The 24,648-nt window shown below is 36.3% G+C and overlaps 3 protein-coding genes and 1 long non-coding RNA gene across 5 annotated transcripts; 2 read left to right on the top strand and 2 right to left on the bottom strand.

The window, feature by feature from the left end:
- Positions 1–1,696: 1,696 nt before the first annotated feature.
- On the bottom strand, positions 1,697–10,417 carry LOC135614089 (uncharacterized). Its single transcript, XM_065111113.1, has 8 exons — positions 10,266–10,417; positions 9,716–9,739; positions 8,749–8,854; positions 7,264–7,332; positions 5,487–5,980; positions 5,129–5,390; positions 2,404–2,612; positions 1,697–1,765 (listed from the first exon to the last, which is right to left on the bottom strand). The coding sequence occupies exons 1-8, from the start codon at positions 10,268–10,270 to the stop codon at positions 1,699–1,701; spliced, it is 1,236 nt and encodes a 411-aa protein (XP_064967185.1). The 5' UTR covers positions 10,271–10,417; the 3' UTR covers positions 1,697–1,698.
- A 195-nt stretch (positions 10,418–10,612) lies between these two features.
- On the top strand, positions 10,613–14,330 carry LOC135614088 (uncharacterized). The gene is made up of 3 exons (XR_010487433.1): positions 10,613–12,073; positions 12,642–12,861; positions 13,833–14,330. It is a non-coding gene; the product is annotated as an uncharacterized LOC135614088 (long non-coding RNA).
- Positions 14,331–14,829: 499 nt separating this feature from the next.
- On the bottom strand, positions 14,830–19,823 carry LOC135614086 (pentatricopeptide repeat-containing protein At5g66500, mitochondrial-like). Of its 2 annotated transcripts, XM_065111112.1 has the most exons (5): positions 18,480–19,823; positions 18,257–18,398; positions 16,446–16,874; positions 16,158–16,355; positions 14,830–15,028 (listed from the first exon to the last, which is right to left on the bottom strand). In XM_065111112.1, the coding sequence occupies exons 1-2, from the start codon at positions 19,789–19,791 to the stop codon at positions 18,286–18,288; spliced, it is 1,425 nt and encodes a 474-aa protein (XP_064967184.1). In that variant the 5' UTR covers positions 19,792–19,823; the 3' UTR covers positions 14,830–15,028; positions 16,158–16,355; positions 16,446–16,874; positions 18,257–18,285. The 2 variants fall into 2 exon arrangements, with proteins under 2 accessions (XP_064967184.1, XP_064967183.1); XM_065111111.1 differs by having other exon boundaries at positions 18,257–19,822.
- Positions 19,824–20,127: 304 nt separating this feature from the next.
- Positions 20,128–22,999, top strand: LOC135614085 (glycine-rich RNA-binding protein 4, mitochondrial-like). The gene is made up of 4 exons (XM_065111110.1): positions 20,128–20,297; positions 20,387–20,455; positions 22,486–22,592; positions 22,713–22,999. Exons 1-4 carry the CDS (start codon positions 20,180–20,182, stop codon positions 22,815–22,817), a joined length of 399 nt encoding a protein of 132 aa, XP_064967182.1. The 5' UTR covers positions 20,128–20,179; the 3' UTR covers positions 22,818–22,999.
- Positions 23,000–24,648: the final 1,649 nt, after the last annotated feature.

The following is a 24,648-nucleotide window of genomic DNA, read 5'->3' as shown; positions in this document are numbered from 1 at the left end:
TAAAATTTTATCATATTAATTTGGCACTAAAAACGCTAGTTTTGTTAGAGTCGCATCTCCCACTGGTTGTTAGTCAATGGTGACACCCTTTATTACAGAATGTGATTCCATTACCATTTATTACAGAATAACTCAGAATTCTTCTTTTGTTTCTTCGAGTACATGATAATTTTATGTAATAATTTTTATAACTTAATATCTAATAATTACTCCTCGGTTCAACAATTCTGAGACATCATCATTATCATCAATAAAGATAGTAAAATATAATGATTTCGTGATGCCATTTATGCCACATCATCATCATCATCATCAACAAAGATAATGAAATGTGAATATGATCATCAATCGTCAATAAAGATATTGAAATCCTCAACATCGCATATTTAAGTCGTCATTATCACTGAAAAATAAATAATGGCGATTCATGTATTACTATTCATTTTCATCGACCAAGAATTGTTCATCATCATCAAATTTTGATATATAACATCGAAACCTTAAAGCTCCAATTATTTTGGCTTGATCAATGGATATTTACTGCGTTATTGAGATAACTAACTAAAAAAGCGATATCTTTATATAAGAGTAAATAAATCTTAATTCATAGTATCGTGCACCATTAGTTTTACTCATCTCACGTGATCCGTAGGTCTCCTCAATCTCAAAAATTAATATCAATGGGCAACAAAATGATTGCTTTAATATCATTTGTTTATATATAACTATGAATCCGCTCACCCTTCAAAAGTTCATCCTATGTGATATAACATAATTTTCTTACCCAGAAAATTAAGAACATCCACTACCATAAGTCAATACCCAGAGACACAAGATAGTTATCGATTTAGACATTGATCTAAATATACATCTAATCTACTTCTAAGAGGATTAAAATTACAAAAAATATTTAAAATTCAAAACCTCTTCCTAACACTTCTTTAAAGATATCACCTGAATTCACTATCAAGCAACTAGAAAATGATGACAGCAAGAGTGAGATATGACCTGCCTTCATAAAAGATAAGGACACCATTAGCCGCTTTAAATATCCAAACAAATATTTTAAAGGACAGATGTTTCTTAAACATTAAATAAAAATTTTCTTCGTGGACTTGAAATATATACAAAAATTTTATCTACCTTCCATTCTAAATCTTAGTTTCTGCATGTCATAGCGACACTATATAGAACATTCGCCCTAACATAACTCACTCACTTCTAATCATGATTGACTACTACTAGTTAATTCAAATTAATATAATTACCATCAGAACAAATCTTTAAAAAAATTAGCTAAAGTAAAAAATAGGCATCCATGCAGGTTTTTTTAGCTAAAGCAAGCCACTCGATATGATATATAGAACAAGCATCTCACCAGCTGTTTGCACACCCACACCTCAATTATGATCTGTAAAGACCACATTTTGTTCTGCATAATCCACATTCATCTGGAAATAGCTTCAGCTGATCATTCGCCAGATACCAAGAAACAGGTTGTGTTTGCACATCTCACCAGGAAAAGCATCAGACACAATTACCAAAAGTCTGGGTTTTCGTAGACTTCGACATCGATGACTCCATGCAGTAGTTTAGGTTTTATTTATAACATGGAGATATAGATCATCATTAGACTGTATTGCCATACTATACTACTAGTTCATTTCAAACAACACACTCGATGCAGCTTCAGCTCCTTCAGTCTTCCTCTTCGGCTTCCTCGAGCCAGTTCACAAATGGCTCCAGGGCTTTCACAAAAGTTTGCCTGCAAACATCAGATGCTTATTGAATGATCTTGAGAACAGAATCAGAAATTGAAGTAAACACAGTTAAAAGATGAGAATTCTGGTGTACTACTCGTGAATTAGTGCATATAACATGCCAAAATCATGGTTCTGAGTGCAGTCCAGACTGATGCATAAAGATCAATGGCTTTTCAAGTCAGCAGAATGGGCAGCAGCATATGCCTCGCGTATACTTGAATCTCAAGAAAAGAAAAGAAAAATGTGGCACATGTCAGTGTACTGACAAATCAGTGTTTTGGAGACCGACACGGTTCTAGTACCCAAAACATCAAGGGTCAAAATAAACCACCATCAAAGGTCTAGTACCCAACAATACTGTTGATGATCTTGTGACAGTAGTCACATGCTCCATAACGACAACATTAAATTAATAATTCTAGAATCAATCACCCCATTCCGTGCTAATAGATCTAGTCAATAAAAAAGCCACCCATAAATTACTTGAGAAGTATTCCCTAAATTTTTGACACCAAGTACCTAACAAGCATCGGTATCCATTACATCTGGATACTGGCATCAATAACTGTCTACATCCTACGAACTTTAGAAAGCATCATTCCATCCAAATAGATAAGAGGGAAAAAGGAGGCTTACGCACCTGCCCTTTGGGTTTGCACCTTTGCGGAACCAAAGAAGAATTGTATCCTCAGCAAGAACATCTTGCTCATAAAGAGACCTTATAATTTCTGGAAACAATTTCATAAGTTTGGCATCCTCATAGCACTGGATCTGGACTTTGTAAATCAGTTCTAGTTCCAGTTTCCCACTAGTACAAAAAGCATTCAGAAGCCCTGCCCAAGCTTTCACCTGCAGACATAGCAAAGTCCTTGATCCAAATAAATAAAAAAAAATAGCATGAAAAATAAAGAGTATTTTCTCCATTCCTTTTATACTCAATTTATTTTTTAACAGGAAAAGGTGAAGTCACCTCCACAAAGAATGTCATTATCAAGGGATTTCATACCCTACGTGTACACTTGCATAACATACATAAAAAATAATCAATTAACATGCTGTACAGAATACATGAAAAAAAATACACTGAAATCTATACTATGAAACTCATGAAAGCAAATGCACAGGAAGCCAACTTCCAAGTACAGCATTGATAGAACCAAATATTCTACACTTATATGATGTGCAAGACGATGGCTAAGGATGCTTAACTAGAAGAACAAAAGAGAAAACATGCACATTTTTACCAAATAGTTGAAGCATCAAGACAAAAGACAGGCACCCCATATAAGCAACAAACAACAGTTGCTCAAAATGTATCTGCAAGAAACATTGATATTCAGTCCCCTATGGCTAAAAGATCCTCATAATTAGGTAATTCTGGCAACCTAAATTGAATAGAACTGAGATTAGGGGCACATGCATGAAATAATAAGCATGCGCTTAGAAGTCAACTTAAAAGGAACAGCCAATCAAGATTGAACTGGAAAATCCATTTTTCAAAGTTAACCTCTGCATCCTAGTTCTGCTGCCTAGAACACTTTTTTCAAAAAATTCCCAACACAAGTTAAACTCCTCATGCATCAATTATTTAATCTTTAGAGAAATTGAACCTCTGTACATGAGACACATCTTGGTTCCAAAAATCAGGATGTTTTTTGCTACTTTGATGGCATAGCATCATTAAAATTGCCAAAGCGAACAGACATATTACTGAACAATTGATATGGTTGAACTTCGTGTCTTTGCAATATTAAGCACATACATGTCCAAATTAAAGCACTTGGAGTCTAGACACAATGTACTGTGATACCAGAGCATTTCAGCTACGGAAACATAGAAATAGCACATCCTTCCATCTAATGTAAACACCATATAGAAGGAAAATATGCAATAATTGCCAGTCCATACTTGGATGCAATGGGTGACAGTTATCTGAAGCACAGAATAACACTACATAAATACCACATCATCTAGTCAATGGAAGAGTGCCATTCCTTTTGTATGTTCAAAGAAAATCATTCTGTTTTCCCTATTCTTCCGATAACCATTGACATTCTCGGATATCTAACACATTCCCAAAAAATAGACCAGATTTGATTTCAAGATTTTTTTGAACTGATCAGATATTGGGTTTGGAAAGGATGTCTTATCATTTAGACAGCACTTATGAAAAACCTTTGGAAAGAAAATATTGAAGAATATTTCAATTTTGAAAGTCACTTAAAATTTTCATCCAGCTTATAGCCTTATTCTTATAATCTTCACTCAGACAACAGAAATTCTATGATTCAAGTGATTGCAACAGCGGGAGAAATTCAAAACCAGAGTCATCCTGATTAGGAATTCCAATGAAATTTTAATATCAAATCTAGTGCAACTCCACCATGGATTTTGAGGATGAGCTCTATACAGCAGAAAGCAAATAAATGCATCCTATAAAGGATTCATGCTTTTAACTCAATTTAGTTTGGTTAGACTTTCAAGTTTTCTTTTTTGTATTAGTTAGATATTGAATTGGTTAGAATGTCTTATCATATCATCATCTTAGGATTTATAATTTGTTTGTTCTCTTGGAAACAACGTTAAAATGAACAAGATCTTATCTTCAAGATAATCTAGATTAGTAAGTAGTTTTAGATGATAATATAGAATTCTCATCTTATCCTTTGTTTAATAAATAAAACAAGTATGCAGTGAAATGAGAATGACAATAAAAATGATCTCATGAAATTTTCTGTCAAGAGGCTTTTTGGTCTTGTTGTCTTATCTCTTTGTAACAAGTGTTTCCTCTAGGTTCTAGTATAATTCTATCCCTCTCTCCTTCTTGCCCTTCCATTCTCATCATATTGATCAAGTTATTTTTCACATTAGTATGTTGTCTTAGACTAAAGTTGAGACCAAAGCCGTGTTACATCAAATCAGAATGCATGTTTGAACAATCACACCTCAGTTTTGTGTAATCAGTTGCACCTAAATTGATAATCATATTACTAATCTTAGATAAAATGACTTTACAAGTTCCAAAGGTCATCAGTTTTCATGCTCACTTCTTTTTCAAGACAAGTTGCTCTGCCTATCACATCCCATGAACTTTAATTCACAAAATGCTAACCCTGATGTATCTACTAACTAAAATAGAGCAGCTTGTAAAGTTGTGGTAGACAGGAGTCGCACATACATGAAAAGGCATCTAGTGAAGTTTACAACTATGACTCATGTTTCTCTTGAAAAGTAAAGTAAAAAAGAAACTGAAATAACAGAAGAATCTGAAATTATTGTAAGAGAACATATAAATGTCACTAATCAATATAGATGTCAAAGATCTTCTATCTAAACATAGAACTAAATTAAAAAGAATTACTTACCTGGCGAAGTGCAGAATTTGCATTCTGCTGCTGGTTTTTACCAGACCACTGAACAGCATCCATTAGCACATCCCAGAGAATGCGCACAACTTCAACATCAGGCAAGTTAGCATCTTTCACTCGTTGCTTTGCAGTCTCTATAACTTCAGATACATCAGTTTCTTCTGCAATCTGAGTCGTCAGAGCTGATTTCATTACCTTCAGCTTCACCTCAAATATTTTCTTTTCATGGTACTCGACAAGAGCTACCAATCCTTCTTTGCTGGAAAATCACCAAATGAAGAAATGGGTAAGCGATTAGTTTGCAGATGGACTAGGGGTATAATAAACTTCATAATAATTCAGAAGATGTACTCACTTGAAATGCTCAGAGAAACATTCAGCAGAGCGTCTTGCCGAAGGGAAAAAATCAAGGAGATTGTCCTCCATTTTACCTCTCTTCAGAAGTGATATAAGATCATCTAAACTGTTATCGACCAAGTATTCCTTGAAGAACTCAGTAATAAATGGAAGAACTATCCCTTTAGCCACAAGATTGTCCTTAAGTAATGACTGAAAGACGGTCTCAGGCGGAAGCCCTGATAGTTTCTGAGAGAATGTAAGGGCTGTGAATATAGCAAGCTTCTTTCTTTCATTCTCCTCAAAGAGCTCCAAGGACTGAAGGAACTTTCGCATAACATTTTCAAGGTTCTTAATCAAAAAGGGTTTACGCCGCAAGATCTTCTGTATGTAGAGTACAGAAGGTAAGATAGCTTCACGTATAGGCTGGCAATCTAGAACTGAATAAGGATGCCTCTCTCCTTCATCGGGTTTTATTGTACCAGGTTGTGTACGCCCACCAGTGAAGACAACCTACAATCGACAACAGATGGTATCAAGTGTGCATGGATTTGTTATGAACTCAACAACACATGTAAATATTCATAAGCATTCAAAAAATATGTGAGAACTTGTAAAAAATAGTAAAAAAACACAATAATACTAATAACTACTTGAAAGCAATCTAACATCCTGCCATATGAGAACAACTAAGTATGGTTATTCAACCAAGCAAAAGTATAACTCTATATTATCTTTAAAAACAGTGTTATATACTTGGCAAAATGGCATCAACTTACAAGTTTATGATCTTGTCGATAAGAAAATAACTGATATCCTTATGCTATGCCACATTATGGCAATTATAATTGGATCAAACAATATCCGATACAGCAATAGTAATCAGCAACTCAGGTAAATTTCCATACACCTATTGCAGTTATAGGTAGAAATAAACAGTCATTTTTTTCACAAGACTGTGGTAATTAACATTGCAAACATGTAAGTTCAAAGAGTTGAATGGAAAGAACTAAGGAACCCAAAGTTGCGAAGCATCATTCATCCAATTCTAGTCGAACAGGATAGAGAAATAGCCTCATAAGATTCTAGCTTTGTTACAAAGAAAAGGACTCGGATCAAACTTCACTGTATCCAGACCAAGATCAGTCTTGGATCAAATGTTAGATGCAATTTTTTAACCAAATTGTTACTTTGTTTGTCACCTTCATATTTTCAGAAACCAATTGAAAAAAGAGGAAAGAAAAGAATCAAAATTCACTTGATGTGGTTGTATTACAGATGGATAAATTAAAAATCTCTGGCACCGATTGCACTCTCTTAATGTTTAAACATAAAGCAAAAAAATTCCACATCTGAAAATAACCAAAGTAAATAACTAGAGTTATTATTATTGATTCAATGCTAAACTTCTTAGTAGATTATTTTGATTACCAAGCAATCTCAAACGAAAAGTAAATAATCACGATACCAACAGTCAAGTTCTAACTTCCAAGAAAATTTACCAACTCCTCCAGAATAACGTAGTATTTAATAGGTACAAAAAAAGATAGAAAAAAAACCAAACTGAAACATGTTCTTGATAGGAAACAACCAAACCAAAATAAATGGTATTTGGTGCTCCCAGAGACATCAATGATGTATAAAGGATCTCCAGAAAAAAATATTCAGAGATAATCCATAATCCATATACATATAAAACACCGGGAGAACAGAACCAGGAAGAAAGAAAAACAAAATATCAGCATAGAACACAGAACACATTGATTGTTCAAAATCACAAGGAAATTATCATGTACCTCAAAGAAGGTGTCACCGTATCTTGAGAAGTTAAGATCCGAAGACTCGACGTTCTTTGCAACAAGTTCCTATCAGATGAAAAATGTACAAACAGAAATCAAGTTCTTGCAAGAAAAGTATAAGAGAAATTTCAGATTAAAAATTATTTATCTAAGTTGACTGGCAATGTTCATTAGCATTAGTAGTGCAAGGAAATTCTCAATTCCCAATTCCTGAGTATACAACCTAGATGAATAACAAAGAAGAAAGGATTTCAATCTCATACCATGGTACTATACTGGTTCCTGGTTAGTCCAGTATGTACTGACTGGTACTGGTGTCCACATGATACACAAAAATGTACAGGTGGAGGAAGAGAAGGAAGAACGGAGGAAAAAGCAAGAAGAGGCGATGGAGAAGGAAGAGAAAGAGAGGAAGAAGAGGAGAGGAGCATACCCGATCAATGGCACACAGTGGGCAGCAAATAGGTAGGGTGTAGCGCTCCGCTCCGACGCTGGTGGAGTGCTAAGTGTGATAGACAGTCGGAATCAAGGACTCACAACTCATTATTAGAGTTATAGTTTTTTGTATCATACAAACCGGAGTGCCTAAAATGGGGGTTCGGGTCAGATACACATGCCGATTCATGGCCGGACCAATGCTGATAGGTATGTATTGGTCTGGCGAAAAGGAGTTCCTTGCTAAGAAAATCTACCACTCGAACACACAAAATCCACCCAAAACAAAAATATTAAGAGCATGAGCTATAAACAATCAAATTCTTTGCCAACAGATTAAAGGGATTTTCCCTAATCTTTTACCAATGGCTCAATAAATGCAGGAACAAACACATCTATTAGGCCTGCTATATATAGAATTTCCTAAAGCCACCATTTATGACTTAATCCTCTAAATTGTTAATTAGAGGATTTCCTAAATATAGAATTTCCTAAAGCAATCAAATTCTTTGCCAACAGATTAAAGGTATTTTCCCTAACCTTTTACCAATGTTCAATAAATGCAGGAACAAACACATCTATTAGGCCTGCTATAATATAGAATTTCCTAAAGCATTCAAATTCTTAATTAATTAGAGGATGGCTTAATATAGAATTTCCTAAAGCAATCAAATTATTTGCCAACAGATTAAAGGGATTTTCCCTAGCCTTTTACCAACGTTTAATAAATGCAGGAACAAACACATCTATTAGACCTGCTATAATATAGAATTTCCTAAAGCCATCATTTATGACTAAATGAATTTTCCTAAGAAAATTAGAAGGGAAGCAAAGTCAAAGGCAAAGGCAGAAGAGTCTCAACACAGTAGTCATCTGGCAACTGATTTCATTTTGATCACAAATATCACTCTGTATGTGATCAAGTACTTTGTCTAACATGCATGCCCTTAGTCATCATACCATGAACAATTTGAAGTTCTCATAGTATAACTTGAAAAAAAAAAAGTTAACTTGCTATCTGCACCTAAATTTTCATGATAAACATACCAAATCACCAGCATTCTCCAGATATATCTGGACCACTGCATCTGCAAAAGCTGCAGGGTCCAAAGGAGCAGTTATATTCCGTTTGCGGGTCTTTATCCGCGTGCCACTGCATTGGAAATATTATCATTAATGTACCTCAGCATTCCTCAATAAAAACATCATCATAGACACAAAAACTTTTACAATGTCTGATAACCATTATAAGAATGAAGTAAAATAATAACCATTCAAATTCAGAGCCACACACATCAAAAGGAATTGCAAACAATCCAATTTATCCTATATATTAAAAGTACCAATGGTCAATGAAGATAGTACAATGAATTTTTTTAAGTGCATAGCAGCTTGATGTGCGTTGGACAGTAGCACTTTTCTCCAACTTATGGGACCATACAAATTTCTGTTGCTGTATTATCATCTAACTATGTTGACCTAACTTGATATTGACAGGGAAGCCACTTAGAAGACAGTTAAGAAACACTCAGGAGTATCACACCAAGTCACGGCTCAGCTTCATAAGCACGAAGTGTCAAACAAACGACCAAATTGGTTAACAACAAGAAGCAAGACCTTTCACGTAACAAAGAGCACAAATTTAATTAGAAAGTTTACCAATCTGTAACTAGGGGTATCATAGTAAATTTATAAATATTGGATTGAATTTTGGATACAATTTATTTCTTGCAAAGAACATACCTTCTAACCCCCTTCATAACAAGCCTTCCAAAAAATACATATATTCAATTTCTACCTATCTGAATTTTCCCAGATCAAGCCTTTAGGGCCTAGTGCTGCAGCTAATCATTCCCAAGAGCAGCACACCCATAATTATTCAGACATCAAAATTTTTTATAATCGAAATACAACAAAATAAAACCATACTTCCATTCTGTATAATTAATCCATGCAACATGCCCTAGAAAAACGAAATAAAATGTATCAAACGAAAGGAAGCAGATCAACGTACCCTAGAGTGGGTTTCTCCTTCGAGCTGCGTAATAATCCAAAAAGAGACAAATTAGACATTGCATATAAAACGTTATCAAGAACAAAAGATTATCTGATCTCGGTTTAAAACAAAAATAACTCTTTTTTACCATAGATCTCCCACAAAAAATGCTAATTCAATAGCAAGAATCCGATCAGATGCATTAGCAAAAGACAACAATGAAAAAGGAGAAACGGATAGTGTTCTACATCTGACGCTTGTAAAACAACCAAGATGAGAGAAAACGATAAGGCCACCTCTAAGAGAAAACATCTTGGATTCAATATATGGACTGCAAGATCAAGATCGGATCGTTCACCGACAGAACAAGCCCCAAAAGTCAGATCTCCGGCCAAACCATGGCAGATCTAACGAATCAAGAACCAAAACAGGCGATCTACCACATCATCATCAAGAATTCGGATTTCCATCAGAAATCCCCAAATAGGTTCGAGAATCAGAAGCAAACCCTAAGCAGCAAAAAATACATAAGGGTAAAAGAAAATAAAGCCTGGATCGAGAAGATTGCCTCATAAACCAAGACCGAGAAGGCTCGAGATCAATCGAAGAGAGGAGGGAGGAGACGAGGAAAGCAGTGACGCCCTTTTCTTCCGCTACGGCTCGAAAAGGAATGATGGCAGAACTATTCGAGCACCGAATGGGTCCTCGTTAGGCATATATAAAGAGGGGAATAAGCCACATGTTATCGTGAAGGGTACATTGAGCTCGAGTGCGATCCTAACAGCGTGTTGTCGGTGGACCTTTAGTGTTTCTAGATTCATAAGTTGTTTTATCTAACAGATTTGATTTTACTTTTGTTTTTCTTATCATAAGCTGCAGGAACATCCTACCTCGTTCTTATCGGTTCGAGGAAATTACGCATCGGCCACCCTCTTACGCACTGGCCACCCTTGCTTTCTCCCGCTTTACCCGCGCCCGCCCTCCGCTCCGGCCGCCTTGCCGTCCTTCCCGTCGTCGACGTGTTCGGCGAGGGCTATAGTTTCCCCCTCTCGCGCGCCAACTTCATTGGCATTTGGTACCCTCTTGAAGGACCTCGTCTTCTTCTATGCTCTCCTCGGCGCCTAGCGGTCACCCACCAGCTCTTCGACGCTATGCCCTGCCGGTAGCCTTTCCTTCGCCAGGGCCGTCGTCGACCAGAATGCCGTTTCGTGGACGCATATGGTAGTCGTGTACTGCAAGGCCGGTGCCGTCGTTTCTGCTAGGTAACTGTTCGACAGACTGCCTGAGAAGAACCTGGTTTTGTTGACCACTAAAGTTAACGAGGGATGACTAAAGAGGCGCTTGCGCGAGTTGAAATGGCAGAAGATAGAGCCAGACGCAGCCACTGTGGTCTGCATCATCTCCGCCTCGGTTCAGCTGCGAATTGTGGAGCTGCTGATCTGAGTTGGATCGTATGTCAATAGCAAGAAGAACGAGAGGAACGAGCACGATGCACTTGTGGACATGCATGCCAAGTGAGGCAACATCGAGAAAGCTTTGTGCACATTCGAAGAGATTCCGTGGACTCAAAATGATGGCGCTCGACATCTTTGACATACTGCGAAGGGAGATGATGATGCCAGATTGCATCACATTTGTCAGGAGTTCTGGGAAAGCATTGTTTGCAGCTATGGCATGGAGCAGAGAGCCGACCGCATTTCTTGCATCACGGACATGCTTGGATGGGCAAGGTGGCTTAAGGAAGCACATAAGATAATTCAGAGCTCCACATATTTGACACAATGCACTGGGAGGTGATCAAGCCAGTCTGTATCATGTTTGTCAGCACGCAGAGTGCCTGAAGCCATTCAAAGCTTGTCACACAAAGGGTTGGAATTCTGTGATTCCTTTTCTGCATGGATGTGCTGGGAGGCATAGAGAAGCACATAAGATGGTTCAGAGTATTCTAGTGTGGCCTCATCCAGGAGCGCTAGTGGGCATTGCTTGCAGCTTGGAGGACTTGTGCCAATACTGAGATTGCAGAGAACTGTTGAAGGTGGAACCAAGAACTAGGGAAACTGTATGCTTCTTACAATGATAACATTGCAAGAATTAGAGCGATGATAAGAGAGAAATTTCAACGAACTTCCAGGCTTGAGTTGGATTTACATTTAGCAGAGCTGCTGTAGATTTCAGAATAAGGTGTTGACATGCATCAAATGCAGGACTGATTAATTTGTTGCCTTCTTTTCTGGTTAGTCTTACAACAAGATGATTGGTTGGTTAAGGCAAAGAGCATTGATGATTTGAGCTGCCAGGGCATACCTTGGTGTTAGAGTACTTTGATTGTGCTTTTTTTTAATGCAACAAGCATCAACCAGCTGGGTGGCTATCCAGGTGAGAAACCATTTATGATACACAATTGTTACCGGTCAGTCCATATTTTATATGTGGCAAAATGAAACTAAGATTATGGAATAGTCACACTAAAATGGTTGCATCAGTTTGTCATTCAAAGTCCTTCTTTTGGTATCAAAGAAAATCTTTTTGTTCATCTGGGAAATCAATGATATCATGAAAAATTCAAGGGGTTTATAAGAATCGTCCTAAAGTTGTAGAGCTTATAAGAATGGGCCATGATTCCATGCGAAGTGACAGACTGTGTGGAACTGAAACTGTGTCTTGGAATGTGATTCTGAACTTGTCTTCTTCATTTATAAAAGAATGAAATGAGTGTATTTCTAGATTGTGAATCTTCTTGAGCTCAATCCGACAAGCTAGCTTCCATGCATATGTGGAAATTGGTCTTATATTAGTGTTCATCTCAAAATGCAGCTGAAACAACAATTTATTTCTTCATTGAATGGTACAACTCCATGCTTGGACACATTGTAAAACTGTACCTTGTCTAAATAATTCTAGCATTGGAGTTTCTAACACCACCTCTTCTGTTTATTTTGCCTAGCTATCAAAATTTATATCAGACGATCTAAGTGGGCAACCAGCAAGGAACTGCAGTTGTGGGGCATATCAAGAATTGTGTCTCATGGAGTATGGGATGTTGCACCATGGACTTCAGTTGCCATGTAGACGTCTATCTGAGGATTGATATTTTTGCTAGAGGGTAACCTTTTTGACAGCTCAACATTTTCTCGCCTTCTAAGCATCAAACATGAGGAAGTACTGTAAGTGTTTTTCTCCAGTGTAATCCATAGTGGTGCTAATTGAGTGTGTGTGTGTGTGTATATATATATATTTGTTAAGATTGTTGAGAATCTTACCAATGTAGCTAATTCTTGTGTCATGATCTAGATGACTGACTTGCAATAAGTTTCGAGTGTGTGTCCCATTTCTGGTTGGACATAGTTATAGTCTAGTATAATTTAGTTTATGTCATGATATCTGCTATTTGAAGATTCAAAATTCTAATTAGATCATCAAGGAAAAGGAACAAATAGTTCCGTAACATTCGTATGTGTAATGCTACTATACCTTTTCCTATGCTGTTATTTTACTCGCAAAGTCTTACTGTCAGTTCTTCTAAGAAGCCTTGCCAGTAAAAAGCACTGAAATGGAACTATCATGTCCTTGATTGCTTCATGTATTCTTCGATTTTTCATCTCTTCAGTGATGGAGAAGAACAAAAAATAAAATATATTAGTGGATTGGGAAATGTCAGTGCACTTGCACAAATGGCAATTTCTGAAGAAGAGGCTTTGTTCTTGATCATGCAAATGATAAAAGAATCAAGAAGTAGGACTTTGTGCCAATGAATCCGATGCATCGTAATCTTAGTCTAGACAGAGACTGAAGCATGCATTAGATTACTGATTTATTATCTCCTGGACTTTGATTTCCTGTACTCTCGAAGGACAATCCAAATCATCAAAGTTGGTAATACATCTATCTTGTCGAAGATTAATATGCAATGTGCTATAAGCGATTTTTTCTTCGAAAAATTGGTGCATCTTGCTTGTTGTTCAAATACAGATAGAAGCAAGGAATTAGTAGTGCCATCATGTCCGGTCCTATTGAGTCATGTTCATTTAGGTATTTCTTTGTTTTGTAGCCAAGTAGGGTTTAAATCCTCACCATGTGTTGTGATGTTTCATACACCTGATACCTTTTCATCCTATATGACAATTGCATCTTCCAGGTAGGGTTTAATGTTGCCAAGAGGAGCAATGAAAACAGAAGGAAGGAAGGATATCTCCATTTATAACCAGTGTTAAGCATAGAGTTATGTCTTTGGACTTGATTGTTCTCTCTCTCTCTCTCTCTCTCTCTCTCTATTATCGCTACTCGTGCTACTGCTTCTGAAGCCATTTCACCTCTGTGACAGTTATCTCCCCCAAGTGGAGTCTAATGATGCCAAGTGATGCTACAAGATGTAATCAAAAGAAGGGTGAATCTTCCCATTTATAATTAGGATTAAGCAACAGAGTTTTAGCTTCCCACAAGATTGTCCTCTATCCTTCTTATACTTCGTCGTCATTGTTAATTTTGCTATTGTTACCCTTCTTGCTTGTTACTTTCTTCTAAAGCTTTTGTTGTACGATCTTCGTTATTATCATCATGATGTATTGTTACCCTTCTTGCTTGTTACTTTCTTCTGAAGCTTTTGTTGTACGATCTTCGTTATTATCATCATGATGTCTTGCTTTTAGATCCTTTGTTCACATGCCGAGGGTTGAAATCCTTGTTCTTATTTTTGTAGTTCCCTCTTATGCAAACCCTAAAAACTTGTATATACGCCATTGATGATAATTTTTATGGGATGCTATTAATTAAAATTACAAATGACATTTAATTTTCTAAGAATTATAAGAGTATAAAAAAATATTAGGAATATGTTATGTACCTTAGTATCTATTCTTTTAACTTAAATTAACTAACGTTGACTATAGTTAGTCACACAATTGACTTATTTTTTTTTCTCTGAATGTTATATTAATAATGTTAAAAAATCTGTAAGACCAAAATTTATAAGGGTAAATATATCATTTCAAAACCTCGAACAGATATAAATGAAAAAAAATCCCAAAAAAATATCTTATTTGTATGTGAATTATTATTAGAAAAGAAAGTCTAAGATATTATTGATGCCTTCTTTAAAGACAACAGAAATAAGTAATTTTTCGCTTAGTCAACTATGGCAAATAATAAGAATTCTTTCATAAGAAATACTTTACATTCATCATGCGAATAAAATCATCTTTATGATACGAATAGAGTATTCGCACCAGCGATAACAGATGATGAACCTCATCATCATCCTCCTTACATTTGGATCGATGCAGTCGTCAAATTTTTTTTGAGCTTGTTTGATTCCATTTAACTCGTTGAGACCCCCTGAAATAAATAAAAAAAAATTCAATCATAAACTTTGGATGATGTAAAAAAAGTTAAACTGAGAATAACCCACAAATCTACAATTTAATCATGCCCCAGCAACTACATTACTAAAAATACATGTAGCAATCAATCACTAAGATGTCTTACATCGATCAAACCATATTGACATCTTTCATTAACATCATTTCTAACATTCACAATTGCATATAACCAAAAGAGCAGAAAATTAATTTCGCACATGAGTAAGCAAGAATAGGAGTAATGCAAAACAAATAGAAATTAAAGGATCCTTAAATTGTTTACTTTTCGTGTGATCGATGATGCAATCATGCATATTTATAGCATGCAACTTATACTCAAGAGTGTACTTTTGCTAGTTATGAAAAATTAAGGCATGTATCTAATGATTAAATGCTTTGAGCTATTTGTAAGTTTGCTAAAATATTATATGTTCTCATCCTATTCTAGTTATCTAGAAATAGAAGAACTAATATTTCCTAGAGCAGTCGGAATCTTACAGACAATGGAATCAGTATTGCTGAATTACAGAGAAGCATGATTTTATCTAGTTATGCTCTTAGGAAGTACAAGTCTTTTCAACCATCAAACTCAATCTTGCAGAGATTAATTATCCAATAATGAACTCGATATTAGCATGCTACTTACATTCAAGAATAATTTTTTGCTAGTTATAGAGAAATAACTTAAGTCTTTGAGCTGTCTGTAAATTTGCTAATATATTATATGTTACCATCCTACTCAACCCATAATTGAGTAGTTGCCTACTCTAATTATCTAGAAATATAACAACTAATATTCCTAGACTGATGTGAATCTCAAGTATAATGAAATCAATCTTGCTGATTTATAGAGAGTCAGTATGTTATGTTGCTGTGCTCTTAGGAAATACAAGTCTTTTCTACCACCTAATTTCTAATTTCATTCTAAAAATGACAATTAAAAGGCTAAGAAAACATCATAAAATGATATTGTCCTGTAACACCCCTAGATGAGATCATTTTACATAGATACACTGTTGATTGAGTATCTTGATATGAAATAACTGAAATGAAATAACTAATGCAAATTCACAATGAGAAAAAGGTAATGAGATTTAATAACTTGCCCTAGTTGCTTTATTTCCAAACTGGAAGACTTTAAGTCAACATTTCTTTATCTGAAGGAGCGGAGAAGATGACAACCCGGAGAAAATCAAAGAGTGTGGCATGGATAGGCAACAAGCATGGAAGAAGGCAGTAGATATCTCCACATCACCATTTGAAGCATTAGAGGATAAATATGTCGGTAGCCTTCCTCTTAGTATCTGGAGAGTAGAGGAGTGGTCAGCCTTATAAACACATTAAATGTAAGAGTGAGTGTGAATGGAGTTGATTAAGATGTCTAACAAATTTACCTGACAATCTCTCGCATATGATGGATAGAATGAGACCTCTTTTTGAAGGTGAGCCTTAGTACAGTGGTGAGGTTGCTTCTTTGCAACCTAAAAGATCAGGGTACAAGACTTGGAAACCGTCTCTCTAAATATAGAGCTAAGCTGCATATGTTGACTCTCGCCAGATACCACATCGAAAAGGGAGCCTCGTGCTCTGGATTTGCCCATTTAGAAAGAGACTTTTCACTTCACTTCTCAAAGCTTCTTTTTCAGTTCGCTTCTCAAAGCTTTCTTTCACATTGTAAGTAAACCGCTGGTCATCTTAATCTCACCTCAAAAAATGGTGCTTGGTTGAGGTTAGGATGGCAATTCAAACATAAAGCTCACCTCTAAAAGGGTATGTAATCCACTTGCAATGACATAATAGCAAGCTAATTAGCATCCAGACGCCTGCATATATCAAGTGATAGTGATCTATGAAACAGAAATATCAGGGAAACAAGGTTGAAAGGAACGAAGAGAGCCATGCAGCAAAGGAGAAGGAAAAGGAGAGAGGAGAGAGGTGGGGCAGGCAAGTTCAACAGAAACTTTTATTAAACCTATATATTAGTGATTATAATAAGAATTTGAACATGAATAAAAAAATTTGCATTAAATGCCAACAAAGTAGAAGAGACCATTTAGTAATAAAGACGATGGCAGCATGTGAAGAGAATGATTGATAGTAACTCTGTAATCAAATACCAGATGTTTTACCATGAAATATGTACTCATCCAAAAACAGTAGTTATTTTTCCAGTTCTCTACAATGAGAAGCTATCATATTGACTGTACATGGGTGCTTTATATATCTTTAAACTTATAAAATTTGGTGCATCGTCTTGAAGTGAATAGGACCTTTGAGCTTGTAGAATCTGAAATACTTGAGATATACTTGAGTTTGATGATATATATGTAACCCTTAGACTTACAAAACTAGTAAAGTTATCATCAGTGATCTTTTCATACAACAATAGATCCTCTATGTGCATAACTAAATAGGTCCAGAAAGCAACAAATATGATGTGTAAATGGTTCTTCAAACTCTCTAGCCAAATATCAAACAAGTGAAGTTGCCATGCAATCATTTGGAAGAAAACTTGTTGCTCTAACTCTTAGGATATATCATCTTTATGTTATATCACAGTCAGCCCCCTCTCTCATCTGAATTCTTGATCCATCCGAGAGTGCAGCAAATTCTCTTTTCTTTTTTGCTTCTCTATGCATGTCCCCCTGTTCTTTTGTTATGATTTTAATCACCTCAGCTCCTATAAAATTTGGTTGATGTGTCTTGACATTAAATTTATACTCCATTTCAAAAATTATAGTTTATCCTGTTCCTTCATTAGTACTATGATCAAGTTCAAACTTAAGTTCTGTACCATATGAGAATATTTATTAGTTATTTGTTTCCTATCTCATCATTTTGAGAGTTCAAAACCAAAGTTTCTTGAACTTCTGAACTTTGAATGACATTTTAGAAAAAGCATCTTTGAATTTGTTTCACACACATATAACTCTAAACTAATCCAGGCTTTACAAGATCACCTCCCACCACCTTGGCACCATCGGTTTGTTCGACACCTTCCGAATATTAGCGTAACTTTTATCTTTGATGCATCTCTCAACTACCATGTTGGCCTACACTTTGTGCCTTGGATATTAATTCAGCTAAAGGATTGAAGGACACTAATGATATGATTTGATGTATAATTGCTTTTTATCCAGTTGATATCATCGAAAGTATGAAGCTTTTTATCAAAAAGAGATAATCTCTGACTAAGAAAACTAACCTGATTTCCACTCAGTAGCTCAGGCAGCATCAGATTTCAATTGCAACAGGTAACTCAAACTGGCTGTTGCCTGCCTCCTTCTTCAACCCTCTGTCCTTCATCATTCTTCTCAAGTACTCTGCCCCCTCCCACTGTCCACAAGCTGCATAAAAGTTCGACAGCAGTACATAACTTCCAGGATTATCAGGATCCAGCGAAAGAAGATGCCTTGCCATCTGCTCACCTCTCTTCAAATCCATGTTGGCTTTGCAAGCATTCAGCATAGCTATACAGACTGCACTGGTCAGATTATCTGGATTCAAAATTAGATCACAGTAGAATTTCCATGCCTCCTCGATCCTACCTGCACCACTTAACAGGTAGATGAAACAAGCATAATGCTCAGGCCCAGGATCTATGCCATGCTTGCTCTGCATTGCAAACAAGCACTCTCGCCCCTCATCCACCAGTCCCGAATGGCTGCAGGCCGAGAGAACCGAAAGGAATGTCACAGCATTTGGTGAAACATGACCGCTTATTTCTTCTTCTTGCATCCTCTTAAACAACTTCCAAGCTTCAACACCACGCCCATGGCTTCCATAGGCCGAAATCATGGTTGTCCAAGAAACAACGTTCTTGCGATGAATCTGTTCAAAAGATATTCGCCCTGATGTTAGCTCCCCGCACTTGGCATACATATCGACGATGGCGTTACACAAGGTCGTATCTGAATCGAATCCATGGCGGACCATCACACAGTGCACTTGCTTTCCGTAGGACAAGCTCAAACAGTCCGAGCATGCAGAAAGAGCAGAAGTAAGGGTGATCTCGTTGGGCCTCACGAGTCCTAACACCGAGAAGGCCTCCTTGAATCGTCTGTTCTGGATGCACCCGCTGATTAAGGCGTTGTAGATTGCAACATCTTTCTCGCGATTCAATCTGTTGAACACGTCGAACGCCTCCTGAATCATTCCGCAACCAGAATAGAAGTCGATAAGCGCTGTGGCCATGACGAGGGAGTCATTGCCGTCGCCAATCACCCGAGCGTGGATCTGCTTGCCAAGCCGAACCGCACGCATGGACGCGCAGGCTTTCAGCACAGAACACAAAGTGAAGCCGGTGAACGGAGACCCTCCATCCACCGCCATGGCGTGGAAGGCCGAGATGGCGTCTGCGGGGAGGCCGTGCCGGACGAGGCAGGAGATGAAGGCGTTCCACGCGATCGAGTCCCGGACGGGCATTCCGTCGAACACGTCGAGGGCGTAGCGGAGGAGGCCGCACCTGGAGTACACGTCGAGCAGGGCGGTGGCGGGGACGGGGTCGAGGTCGGCTGCGGACTTGACCATGAGCGCGTGGGCTTGGCGGCCGAGGGAGGGGAAGGAGCGGCAAGCGGAGAGGAGGGGCGGGAACGCGTCAGCGGCGAGGGGGGCGCCCCGGCGGTGCGCACGGCGGAAGAGGTGGAGGGCGTCGAGTTGAGATGCATCGGTTGGGGGCGGCGAGGGGGACACAGCAGCGTGCGCGACGAGCCGAGAGATCACAGAACGAGACCTCTTCATTCACCCACAACCCAGCAAACACGACGTTTCCCTACCCTCCCTTTTATTGGAAAATGGAGGGGCATGTTAAGTGGGTCCCTCGAGAATGCCATATCGTCTAATCACAAGAAAGGTATCCGAACGGTTAAATCACGCAGGGGTGCGATAAGGATTGGCACTTGCTCTGTGATGATACGTTCGTCGTCACCAGCGAACACGGCAGCTGCCTACCGTCCCTTTTATTGGAGAATTGTCGATATGTAAGCGGGTCCCACAGTGGACCTCATATATAGACTAATAATAAGGAAAGTATATTTACGAGTACGAAACGTATGGGTGGGATAGCGATTGGCACTTGCTCTATAACGATCCATTCTTACTCGACGTGAAGAGAAAGAGGAGAAGAGGAATGAGGCATTTGGTGAGTAGGTGGAGGCTCGCTCGACCCTCGAACTTGCCGCAGCCGCGATTCCACTGCGCTCCGCCGCCGCCTCCGCCGCCTTCCAATTCGAAATTGTTTGTGGGAGGTTTGATTGGGTTTAACTCTTTTGGCTTCACCTTCTTGTGTGTGTTTGTTGCAGTTCATGATGATTCCTTTGCTTTGGATTGGATCAAGGTCTGTCGTGGTCTGTGGATGAGATGTCTCTCAAGGATGCCTTCTCTTCCTTTGGAGATGTCACCGAAGGTGCGCGTTTTCACTCCCTTCTCTCTGTTTTAGTTTGTAATGTGCTCGTGAATGTCGCATCATGGAAGAATAGTGATGATACTAGTGTTTGATCTTCTTGTTCCCCTAGTTGGAAAGACTCAGTCACTAAATTCTATGCAGAAAGAGTGATCGATCTTGTGATGCTTGGTGATTGCATTGGATCCTGGGGTCATTACCATCTTGCATGATAGTAGTTTGGTGAATTGTCTCAGAGATTACTGCTATTTTAGAGTAATTAGAACCAGCACAAAGTGATCAAAGAAGTATAAATCAAGAATTGTGATATGACAAAATGGAATAATAAGTGAGTTGCCATCGCAGGTTTTCTGAGACCCAATTTAATGCATCTTTTTTCTTATTGTGATTCATTCAATAGAGCAAACGAAAAGATTTGTGGCATCTGAGTTGAGATCGGAAGCTAAAGAGTTGAGTGTCCAAGCTTGGGTTCATTGAGTGTGAGCTCAAGTAGTCATAGGTGGCATGGACGTAGTGTAACTTATAATTTCAATTTTTTCTGCTGTTCTGTCTCTAGAAGTCACTAATCAAAGGAGTGTGTTGTCACTGTCATCAAAACAGTCCATATTGAGGTAACTTTTAGGTATACTTCTTTTTGTTCCCGCAACTTGAATGTTAAGAAGATGGCTTCTTATTTGAGAGACTCATCTGATTACATAAAGGCATCTGCACTATCAAGCTTGATGTTTATTCAAATTTGAATTTGTGATTTTTGTGATGAAATGAGCCATTATTTCCCCGTCTCTTCTTCCTTGTTGATAGATTTCTTTGTGGCTATGCTACAAAAGTTGACAACCTGACATCCTCTGTAGAAGATTGGAGCAAACTTGCACATAGAATTCCTAATGTAATTGCATCTTATTTGAATACTTTATATATCAGAAATACAAGCTTTGCTATCCTTACCTATGTAACATTTGTAATGGATGAGTTTACCGGTCAGGTACAAGATACAACCCCTTGGTATATGTTGTTCACCGATGATATTATTTTGATTGATAAAAGTTGTAAACAAAATCAATTTTAAACTTGAGTGATGATGGCAAACATTTAAATTTAAGGTCTTAGATTAAGTAAAATTAAGACTAAACATATGAGGTGTAGCTTTAGGAAAAACAAGAGAAAAACTGAGAGGATGAACGGATAAGAAGTTCTTCTGAGGAAAAAATGTAGGTACCTTGAATCTATTATTTATCGGGATGGATTTTGTTCATAGAGTAAAAGATAAGTGAATTGAAATGGAGAATAGTGTTGAGAATTTTGTTTATCCATCCAATGCCCTTTAGATTTAGAAGAAAAAATTAATAAGGCAATTTCCTAGCATACTTAGAGGTTAAGTGTTGGGTGATTAAGAAACAACGTATATAAAATGTTCCTGTAGTTGAGATGAAAATGCCAAGATAGATGTATGAAGTTATTATGAAATATAGAAAACATATTTTTATTATGAATAATTAGGTGTAACTCATATAAAAGGAAAAAAAAAAGAAAAAATCATCTAAGATTGTATAAATATTATTATAAGAAGATTTAAATATTATGATTAAATAAGATGAGACAATTAATGTTACTGATAGAAAAGAGAACAGCAAAGACTTAGAAGGCTTTATGCTAAACTATATAAAAATAGAGATATCTGAATGTTTCCAATTTAATTGAAGATATCACCTTGTAAAAGTACTCGATGATGAGCAAAAATTCATGTAGCTGATCCCAAACAGTCGGAACATTAACATTTTCTAATTATTGTTGTCATTGTAAATATTGACTTTTTGTTTTTCTTTCCGTTGCTGATATGTATATCATCATAGTTCATTGAAGAAAACCTCCTTGATTCTGTTTCAAAATATGATTACTTTGTATGATTAATATTTCTCCCTGATTTTTGAAAAAAGTTTATAAAAAAAAATACTGTTTATTTTTGAAAAAATATAGACTATTATTGCTTCAGACAACTTATGTGAAATTGCATGTTTATTGCCTGTTTGTTTCAGTGAGGATCATGTATGACAAGAACACTGGAAGGTCAAGAGGGTTTGGATTCATCCATTTTGCATCGGATGATGCAGCTAAATGCGCTAAATTTGCCATGGATGGAAAGGTAAGAGGAATGATTGTTTCAGTTCAATAAATTGAGTTGACAGAGGACATAAACCATATAATATAGAAAATATATACAACAAGCAACATTTGCAACTTCTGAACACTTAATTGTTTACAGGCATTCTTAGGTCGGCCGTTGAGAATAAGCTTTGCTATCGAAAAGGTTCGTGGTGGACCAGTTGTAGTTCCTCGGCTTCCAGCAGTAGGAGAATCAACTAATTGAAACTTTTGATCTTGTTTCTTTGGCAACACAACTTTGTCATTGTAATATTGTTTCCATATCTAATCTTATTATCCCAAGGAAAAACTACTTCAGCAAAGGATTTGTACTCTCTTTGCCATAGTAACAGCAGATTTTGTTGACATGATGAGGTAGATAGTATGATCATAGTGTGTATTTCTTTATGAAGTGGATAATGATTTAAGGCGGCTTTTGTGAGAAATGATAAACTTGTCTTTGGAGTCTTGTTCTGAAACATTGCCTGGATGTTCTGCTTTGCCGAAGACTTACTATCTTTTGCAAAAGGAACACTTGCTACCAATAACACTGATTGTCCAAGAAATGTCATTTGTGGTACTAAAAGTACTATTTTTGTACATTAGTGAGATATGTGACCATTTTATGGATCTCGGATTAAATAGTTGAGATATTATAATTTTGTTGTTATTCTGGAGTATCATCATTTAATTTGAACTTGAGAAATTCATAAGATCTTCAATAAGATGGAGCCACCTATTGTTCTAGAAATCGCTTTTAAGGTTGGAGAAGAAGGTACCACATTGACATTATTCTTCCTGATTTCTTTTTCTTTTTTTGATGCTGCTTAACCATTTTGGCTATAGCATGGCTATGTAATCATGTCAATCCTCAACTTTGTGTTCCTTAAAATATCTTTCTATTTTAATATCAAATCATGGTGAATGAAAAGTGAGACAAAGAAGTGAAGAAAAAGAAAAGGCAATAAATAATGGTTGAGAATATAAAGGAATTTTATGTATTTCAATATATATATATATATATATATATATATATATATATATATATTCAAAATAATCATTGATAGTCATGATTATTAATAAGACACCAATGTTGATTGGGTGGATACCAATACAAATGGTATATATGAAAGATCTCACATATATTATAGCCATATAGAAAAAATTAGAAGATATAATAAATAATAAAAATAGATATAGTAGTATCAGAATGATAGGGAGTGTATCTAGTATAGTTTTTTATTACAATAAGATTACATTAAAAAATTATATTATGTTTTTATGTTTTCACATCGATAATGGATGTACTTGTTAGTCATTTATAAGATAGACATCCTTAATGTATATTATTTACTGATGATATTATCTTAGTTGATGAGAGTCTAAATGAAATTAATTATAAACTTGAGTTATAGAGATAATTCTTAGAAATTAAAGGTCTTAGATTAAGTAGGACAAAAACTAAATATGTAAGATGTAATTTTAGTAATGTTATGAATAGATAGAAGAATATAGTTAAGTTGGGTAGGCAAAAATTTATTTCAAGTAAAAGCTTTAAGATTCTTATATCAATTATTTAAAAAAAATGAGAGATTGATGAAGATATTATTCATAGAATAAAAATAAGATAATTAAAATGACAAGGAAGGTCAAAAGTCATATGTTATCACGGTAGTTTTGAGATGCAAAATAAAATTTTCGAAAGATAATTATTAAACCAGCAATAGTTTATGTGTTTAAGTGTCAAGTAATTAGGAAACAACATATACAAAAAAAGTTTATGTTGCTAAAATAAAAATATTGAGATAGATACATGAAGTTACTATCGAAGATAGGAAATGAAATAATTATATTTGTGAATAACTAAGTATTGCCTTGATCGAAGATAAAATAAAAAAAATTATTTAAGATGGTATAGATATATGTTGAATATACCTACGAATGAAATAATTAAAAGATGTGAAATGATTAATGTTAGTAGTACGAGAAATTAAAAAAAAATTATATTTAAAAAATTAATAAAAATTATAAAAATAAAATAAATTATTTTAAACTTA

The sequence above is a fragment of the Musa acuminata genome, chromosome BXJ2-6 (assembly GCF_036884655.1).
Source record: "Musa acuminata AAA Group cultivar baxijiao chromosome BXJ2-6, Cavendish_Baxijiao_AAA, whole genome shotgun sequence".
NCBI lineage: Eukaryota > Viridiplantae > Streptophyta > Magnoliopsida > Zingiberales > Musaceae > Musa > Musa acuminata.
This window is presented reverse-complemented; position numbering and strand designations above follow the sequence as displayed.